This window comes from Ochotona princeps, chromosome X (genome assembly GCF_030435755.1).
Source record: "Ochotona princeps isolate mOchPri1 chromosome X, mOchPri1.hap1, whole genome shotgun sequence".
Lineage (NCBI taxonomy): Eukaryota > Metazoa > Chordata > Mammalia > Lagomorpha > Ochotonidae > Ochotona > Ochotona princeps.
Genome location: NC_080865.1, coordinates 94,273,268 through 94,282,843, shown reverse-complemented (window position 1 = coordinate 94,282,843; position 9,576 = coordinate 94,273,268). Strand labels below are relative to the sequence as shown.

The window sequence follows — 9,576 nt, the reverse complement described above, 5'->3', positions numbered from 1 at the left end:
AGGAGTTTAAAGTGTACTGTGTTTCACTGTGTTAGAAAATATTTAGGCCTCATTTTATTAAAACCTCACTGTGATGTATAAATAATTATGACTTCTCCATTAAAGAAATGACACATCTGGGATTTGAACTTATTTCTGCTCTCTCCACAGTCCATTGCACGGTGGAAAACAATGTGTGTAATTGAAACTCAAGAGTTTTTCTTTTTCACTGAAAGTTTCTGATTATGTTTTCATTTATTTACTGCTTAATGAAATAATATAACCGTATAGTATTCAGTACAAGATTCAAAAATACAAAAAGATACAGGGTAAATAAGTAAGTCTCCCTTCCTCCCTTGTTCCCACTTACGTAGTTCTTGCCCTTGAAGCAGAAGGATCGGTGAAGCCACTAAAACCAGTTGCTTGTAAATCCTTCCAGATGCCAAATTTAAGCAACATGTCTGGCTGGGAAATCTCAGTGGAAATATTTGGGAAGGACTTAAGGTGTCCCTTCATGCTTAATCCTTAAAAGCAAAACTGGCATCATTCAAGTGAGCAACGCATCACCCTATTGCCTCTGGTGGAGTCCTCTGGCCTCCCTCTCTCTACGGTTCAGCTCAGCCCTGATCTGCCCTTTTCATTCAGGCTGTTCTCTCCTGTTGTATTGCTAAGGACACTGTTTGCTGTTCCCTGAGCGATCATCTGTCAAATGCTCACAAAGACCAGGACCAGGCCATGCTGAAGGCAGGAGCCAGAATCTCTATATGGGCCTTCCGCACAAGTGGCAGGAACCTGATGACTTGGACCATCTTCTGCCTCCACAAGTGCATTAGCTGACAGCCAGGTTGGATGTGGAGCATTAAAGTCTGGAATTGGCACTCCAAATACAGAATGCTGATGACACAAGCAGCAACTTCACCTGTTGATTCATTTCACCAAACCCAAAACATATTTTAATTATATTTTCCACAAAGGTTTTGAAGTTTCTTTATATATGATAATTATAAGCTCCAGTCTATCCAAAAAAGGGGGCACAACCACAACGAGTAGATTAATTCCTACATTCACTAAATGCCATCCCATTTTGCCCCTTCCAAAATAATATTTCACTTATGAGGTTAGAGAAAATTGCTTCACCATTTCAATACTTTCCCCAAGTTTAGGGTTGGGGGAAAGCGGATATCCATTCCAGGATTTATTGAAAAACATCTTTCTTCATGACTAGAATTCACTTTGAGGTCCGCAGGCAATATTCTTTTCACACAACTAGGCACAACTTCACAACCATAGTGATCTTCACCAAATTCACCTGCATTAAAGAAAAAGAGCATTTTCAGTTGGGGCATCCGTTGAGACTAGCTGACTACATAGACCAACATTGTACATAATAGAAGTATCTAAAAATGTTACCACATGTTCTAGGTTCACTGACTCTCAAAGCTGTTGCTTGGTACGAGATCATTAAAATCCTGGACCTGCCATTTTGTATTTTTCCCTAGGGACAGCAGGGAAATCCAAACAATAGACCCTTTTGTAAAAATATTTCCCACTCAGCCTTAGCCATTGTATGCTAAGGGACTACCATAACCACCCACGATTTCTTTATTTTTTCTTTTTCTAAAAAATATTTATGTATTTATTTAGCTTCAAAGGCAGATTTACTGAGAGGAGAGACAGAAAGATCTTCTGTCTATTCTTCCCAAGTGGCTGCAAGGGCTGGAGCTGAGCAGATCCGAAGGCAGGAACCAAGAGCTTCCTCTGGGTCTCCCACACAGGTACAGGGGCCCAAGGCTTTGAGCCATCCTCTATTGCTTTCCCAGTCTTTAAGCAGGGAGATAAATGGGAAGTGGAATAGCCAGGACACAAACCAGCACCCACATGGGATGCTGGGCATGTATGAGGCAAGGATTTAGCCACTAGGCCATTACACACCCCTCTTCTTTTCTCCTTTTAAAGGAAAAAGTGGGAAGCTGGATGAGAATGGAGCAACGGGGCCACAAACCAGTGCCCAGAGGTGCCCAGAGGTGGAGGATTAGCCTGTTGAGCCCTGGCACAGTTCCTAGAACCCATGATTTCTGTGTCATGGTTCCTAGCACCTTCATCACAAGCACCTAAACATATGTATATGTTGGCTAGAGCCTGCACATACACACACACACACACACACACACACACACACACACACACACACTGCACATAATCCAACTTGAAGTAAAGAACACAGAGTCACCACAGCATCAACTTGTTCTGAAGTTGTCCTTGCTTTGAGTCTATGGAACAACCTTTTTCCTGCACTTTCTCATCACTCTACTAACATCTCCATATCTTTCTCTACCTATAAATATAATTTTCCATGGAAGTTGCTCAGAGTAATCTCAGTAGGTGAGAGCCAGAAATCCTGAACAAAGGCTGCAGCTCTGCCTCTGATGGGCTGGAGAGCTGTTCCCAAGGCATTATCTTCTTACATGATTAAGATTCCTTTTTTATAAAAATGACAAGTTTGGCTTAGACAATGTCCAATTTTCCTTTTGGTTTCAGCAGTCTCTGACAATTGCTTTTAAGTACACTCAGATTTTAGTTTTTATTTTATTTTTTGTTAATACAAAAAGAACAGATTTCATGTCTTTTGGAGAGGCTCATGATGTTAAGAACATAGCAATACTTGTCTCCCTCCTTTCCAGCCCTTCTCCTCCTTCCGTTCTCTTAATTTTTGCAGTAGCCTGTGTTTCAACAATGAATCTTTTCTCTCCTCTCAATCACCCATAAATTTGTCATATTAAATTATGTAGGCACTTCTTTGTACGTTCTTAGTCAAGAGCGAGCTCAGGTGTATGCTAACACACATGCATTTAGCTTTAAAGAGAAAATACTATCCAAGACGCAGTGCAGGATCCTATATCAATGCATTAGCTTCTCATATAAGTGTAAACAACACAGTTTTTTTTTCTCACCACTTGGGAAACTTATTTCTGAAGGAGGGCCTTGTGCAGAGTCCAAAGATTTGAAAGTAGAACTACTTGCAGTTGAGTTGACGGATGCTGTCATTAATCTCTGTTTCAAGATTTTCTTCACTCTCTTGTGCTTATACTTAATATTTATCCCAAGCCTGTTGCTGCCATCTGCAATAACATATAATTTTTTAAAAAAATATATACAACTCATTACTATGTAAATTAATTCCATAATGATGTAAATTTTTGCTGATGGTATGTTGGAGCTTTCAATTGACTGGGATGATACTCTGCTGGCTCTGTCTTCAGACCAGAGAGGGTATACCTAAGAAGCCGTTGAACTTGACTGGACAATAAGATGCTGGACTCTATGTTTGGTATATGCTTGCAATGGGGGAATCTCAACTGAACTTGAGCTGTGGTTATGCAACTAGGTGGAGGAATCCACCATGGTGGGGGGGTTTGGGGAGGGGTGGGGAGAACCCAAGTATCTATGTAATTGTGTCACATAATACAATGTAATTACTGAAGTTAAATAATAAACAATTAAAAAAATATATATATATATACAACTCATCAATTTTATACTTAAAAAGTCTATACCTGAACTTCATGGTATACAAACTATACCTCAATAATCCTGCTAAGTATCACACTCAACACACACAGTGTTCTTTCAAAGTCAGCTTTTCTATGAAGTTGAGAGAAAGAATTCAAGATTATAAATATATGAAAGGCCAGTGCATCTGCTGAGGTTGCCTGCCTTACCTACAGACCAAGGGCCAGCAAGTTACTGACATGCCCAGGAAAAAAATAGGAGAAACTGTGTTGCTTATAGAATATCAGCATTCAAGCACTACTTTCTCTAAGGGAAGTGGACTGTGCTATGTACTAAGACTGAGAGACGTTGCCTAATCAGCTTGCCTTCACGGGAAACATTCTCAAGGGAAACACGACTTTCAACAAGCAACATCAAAATCCACTACAGAAAAGCCTTCAGTCCCCCAGGTAGTCAACTGGCCAGGCAGCTACAGGTATGTCAACAAGTTTTGTTGTTGTTGTTGTTTGTTTGTTTGTTTGGGGTTTTTTTTTGGGGGGGGTCATATCCACTATAACTGCTTGCTTCCCTGCCTACGTAACCCCATGTAGCCCATTGGACGGAAATCCCTGCAACCCGGTACCTAGACCACAGCAGACAACCAATATTCTTTTAATTGAATCAAAGGCAAGGTGACAGCAAGCACAGCAAACCAAAGAATCCGTGCTGCAACAAAGCTTCCTTAGGCTAAAACACACACAGAATCACATTCTCTACTTCATTCATCTCAGCTCAAAAGCACAAACGATTTTCATAGCACAAAATAATCTTCATTTCTATGCTGATACTATATGAATTCAATGAAGAGGCAAGTTCATCAGATAGATTTTGTTAACCACATCAAATTCAAAATCTTACCCAAACTGGCATCTTACCAAAAAAGTTATCCAGTCGCCATCTCCCATTGCAGAGGTGCATCTGCCACTGCTCTCGTACACTCTCTTTCATTATACAGTAAAATATAAAAATGAGAAAACCTAGGCAAGGAGGAAAAAAAATCAGTCCTTTTCAGAACCCTGTTGTCATTACTGGTTTTCTGATGTCATTTTTCTAGCCTCCATCACAAATATGGTGATGGCATAAAAGTATAGGCCAGCCTTCACTTTTTTCTCTCTAGGGTCTTTTCTACTCATTGTAGTGTATGAGAGATAAGGTCAGCTATTCAGTCTGGTATCCAGTCTCTGAGATGGCTGTCAATGAGCTTCACATCCTGGCATTCTTGTCCTATGATTTCCTTCTGCATTATACCAATAAAGCATGGAGGAAGGATGGAATGTCAATTCTGATACCAGGGTAGAAAAAGATTCTCTCTCTCTCTCTCTTTCTCTCTCTCATCACTCCTCACTTACTATAAAGGAAGCCAAGTATTCTCTCTTGAGAACATTCTAGCACCTCTGTGAAGGAGCCTGCGTGGTGAGGAACTAAGGCTCCCAGACCACAACCATGTCAATGAGCCTTCCTTGAAGCAGATTGCCCAGTGTGAGTCTAACCTGTAGATTGTGGCAGCCCTGCATGACTTCAACTTCATGAGTGTCCTTCCCTGAATGAGAAAAACACAGCTAAGCTACTCCTGCATTCCTAACCCTCTAACAGTGTGTAACATAATAAATGTTTGTTGTTTTAAGCTGGGGATATTATTACACAGCAGAACAATGAAGACATGCACTCTCTGAAAAAATTATATTGTGTGGAAAGCATGTTTTCGTTGCCCTTAATTTCCATTGCTAGCCTTGATGTTGTCCTATAAGAGGGAGGGGGAAATATTTTTCATATATATATTTCATATTTATATATATAAATATACAAATATACATTTATGTCAAGGCCCAAGAAAGTCGCCAAATACAGGAACTAACCACACACCTCCAGGAATTGGAAAAGCAGCAGCAGATGAGCCCCCCACACAACAGGAAACAAGAAATCATCAAAACAAGGGAGGAAATCAACCAGATAGAAATAAAAAAAACCATACACAAAATCAACGAATCAAAAAGCTGGTTTTTTGAAAAGATAAACAAAATAGACACCCCGCTGGCCCGTCTGACAAAGAAAAAACAAGAGAAAGCAAGAATTAACAGCATCAAAGATGAAAAAGGCAACATAACAACAGACATTACAACCATTAAGAACATAATCAGAAATTACTACAAAGCACTGTACTCCAACAAATCAGAAGACCACCAAGAAATGGAAAAGTTCTTAGACTCACACAACCTGCCAAAACTTAGCCCAGAGGCAACAATCAACCTGAACAAACCCATAACTGAAGCAGAGGTTGAATCAGTGATTAAAGACCTCCCAACAAAGAAAAGCCCAGGCCCAGACGGCTTCACTCCAGAATTCTACAAAACATTCCGAACAGAACTAACCCCAATCCTCTACAAACTCTTCAAAACAATAGAAAAGGAAGCAACCCTTCCAAACTCATTCTATGAAGCCAACATTACCTTAATCCCAAAACCGGGCAGAGATCCTACAGAGAAAGAAAACTACAGACCTATCTCTTTGATGAACATTGATGCTAAGATTCTCAACAAAATCCTAGCCAACAGAATTCAAAAACACATCAGACAGATCATTCATCCAGATCAAGTAGGATTCATCCCTGGAATGCAGGGATGGTTCAACATTCGGAAATCCATAAATGTGATACACCACATCCAAAAACTGAAAAACAAGAATCACATAATAGTATCAATAGATGCAGAAAAAGCTTTCGACAAAATTCAGCACAACTTCCTGCTAAAGACTCTAACCAAGGTAGGCATAGATGGAAAAATCCACAACATAATCAAAGCCATATATGAAAAACCCAACGCCAGCATCATACTGAATGGAGAAAAACTGGAACCCTTCCCACTGAGATCTGGAACAAGACAGGGATGTCCGCTTTCTCCGCTGCTATTCAACATAGTTCTAGAGGTACTCGCTGAGGCCATAAGACAAGAAAAAGAAATCAAAGGAATCCAAATGGGAAATGAAGAAGTCAAGCTTTCACTATATGCAGATGACATGATTCTTTATATGGAAGAGCCAAAAGGCTCAACACAGAGACTACTAGAACTTATACGAGAGTTCGGTAGAGTGGCAGGATACAAAATTAATGAACAAAAATCAGCCATAGTGTATGCTAACAGCCCCAAGTTGGAAAAAGATCTAACCAGCAAGATACCATTCAAAGTAACAAAGGAAAGCATGAAGTATCTGGGAATTAACCTAACCAAAAATGTAGGAGACCTATTTGAAGAAAACTACAAACTACTTAAAAAAGAAATTGAACAAGATCTAGAAAGATGGAGTAACATCCCATGCTCCTGGATAGGTAAAATCAATATCATTAAAATGTCTATATTGCCAAAAGCAATATATACATTCAACGCAATCCCAATCAAATTGCCCAAAACATTCTTCACAGATCTGGAAACAATGATTCAAAGGTTCATCTGGAAACACAAAAAACCACGAATAGCTAGAACCATTCTCAAGAACAGGAAGTTAGCAGGGGGAATCACAGTTCCGGACCTCTGGACATACTATAGGGCAGTGGTTATCAAAACAGCCTGGTACTGGCAAAAAAATAGAGAAGAAGATCAATGGAGCAGAATAGAAACACCAGATGGGAACCCACAGAAATACAGCCAAATAATCTTTGACAAAAAGACAAACGACAACCCAGGCAAATGGGAAGGTCTGTTCAATAAATGCTGTTGGGACAACTGGTTGATAGCCTGCAGAAACAAAAAGACCCACATCTTTCACCATATACTAAGATCAAATCCAAATGGATAAAAGATTTAAACCTACATCCAGAAACCTTCAAACTTTTGGAAGAAAATGTTGGAAACACACTGCAACACTTAGGGGTAGGCCCTCACTTCCTAAAAAAGACTCCAAATGCAGTAGAAATCAAGACCAAAATAAACAATTGGGACCTCATCAAACTAAGAAGCTTCTGTACAGCTAGAGAAACAATCAACAAAGTAAAAAGGCAACCCACAGAATGGGAGAAGATCTTCGCACACGACTTAGGTGATAGAGGGCTGATCTCCAGAATATACAAAGAGCTACAAAACAACCAAAATGTCAAAACAAACAAGCCACTCAAGAAATGGGCATGGGAAATGGGCAAACACTTCACAAAGGAACAAACCCAAATGGCAAACAAACATATGAAAAAATGCTCAAGTTCCCTGGCAATAAGGGAAATCCAAATTAAAACATCAATGAGGTACCACCTAACGCCAGTAAGACTGGCCCACATGAATAAAAGCACCAACGACACTTGTTGGCGAGGTTGCGGGGAAAAGGGAACCCTACTCCACTGCTGGTGGGGCTGCAGGCTGGTACAGCCTCTATGGAAATCAGTATGGAGAACATTCAAACAACTCAAATACAACATACCGTATGACCCGGCAATAGCACTCCTAGGAATATATCCAGAACACTTGTTTTATGAGAAACCAACATGCACTCCTATGTTCATAGCAGCACAATCAGTAATTGCAAAAACATGGAAGCAGCCAAAATGCCCATCAACAGAGGATTGGATAAGAAAGCTATGGTTCATCTACTCCATGGAATACTACTCAGCTATTAAAAAAAACAAAATGCAGTTCTTTGTGGCCAAATGGGCCAAACTGGAAACCATAATGCTAAGGGAAATGAGCCAATCCCAAAAGGTTAAATACCACATGTTTGCCTTAATTTAAGATGATATGATCTTATGTATAACATGTTATGTTTTGAATGTTATAGGTTGTGTATAAACTAAAATTGAAATGTCAATGAGGTGGTCACAGAAGGTGGCTGGGAACTCGCATTTACTTTTAACATATTGGTTACTCATTACTATGTCAATTAATTCCATGGTGATGTAAATTTTTGCTGATGGTATGTTGGAGCTTTTAATTGATCGGGATGATAGTCTGCTGGCTTTGTCTTCAGACCAGAGAGTGTATACCTAAGAAGCCGTTGAACTTGACTGGACAATAAGATGCTGGACTCTATGTTTGGTATATGCTTGCAATGGGGGAATCTCAACTGAACTTGAACTGTGGTTATGCAACAAGGTGGAGGAATCCACCATGGTGGGAGGGTTTGGGGAGGGGTGGGGAGAATTCCAGTACCTCTGAAACTGTGTCACATAATACAATGTAATTAATGAATTTAAAATAAAATTAAAAAAAAAAAAGAAAGAGATTTTATGTATTTCATCAGTGCAATTTTGAGAAGATGAACACACTTCTTTTGGGAGGGATATTCTCAAAGTACCTATCAGCACTCTCTGCTACTGTGTCTCCTTGAGATATGAAAATCATGTTTAAGATTGTCCTAATTACCAATTCTCCAAGGTGCAATTGGGTTTCCTGAACTTGAGTGTGAAATTAGCAGAAGTAATCCCTGTCAAGTCTTGGGAAGGCTGAAGCGTGTTTCCTTTTCATTGTTGCATCACCTTCCTTTTGTTTCCAGTGCAACATGTGGGAGCACAATAGATGTTTGTTGATTTTAACTCCAAGCACTCAATCCATAAGCTCGTAAATGCTCCTGCAACCTTAACAATACCTGCATGGTCCTCAAAGTATTTATTTTGCCTTAAGTGCATGTTGCAAAACTTTCTTGTCCATACAGTGTTGGTCTAGTCTCCACATTGGCTGTCTTGAAGGTAGCAAAAGTAGTGAAGTGGTCTTAATCCATTGTAAACTGAGCGTATGTCAGTAGAAAATGCCTCTAAATCTAAGTTTGATTAGGACCTTGTTGGAAGAAAAACATCTTAAGGTGGATGGATGTGTCTTCCCAGAGTGTTTGACCATACCTCCCATCAGTATAATGTTCAATGCTTGTTTTGAGAGATTTTATTTGAAGAGATGATGACAACAAAGTAGTCAAAAATGCATCAAAGTGATGAACTTGAGGGAAAATGACAGAACTGGGATGCTGTTTCTGGTTAAGAAGCAATTTTGAAGTGAGAAAAACACAGAGTGAAAAAAAATAAGTGGTAGCAACAGTCAGATATCTGAAAGAAAAATCATGAAGAAGGACAAATTAGGT

General features: G+C 39.6%; 1 protein-coding gene across 1 annotated transcript in view; it reads right to left on the bottom strand.

Moving 5' to 3' along the window:
• Window positions 1–1,112: 1,112 nt before the first annotated feature.
• ADGRG4 (adhesion G protein-coupled receptor G4) overlaps window positions 1,113–9,576 on the bottom strand; it is an 89,665-nt gene continuing 81,201 nt past the window's right edge. The window contains 3 exon segments of the mRNA XM_058659176.1: window positions 1,113–1,288; window positions 2,931–3,098; window positions 4,404–4,505. Coding sequence (XP_058515159.1) covers window positions 1,113–1,288; window positions 2,931–3,098; window positions 4,404–4,505 — 446 coding nt within the window.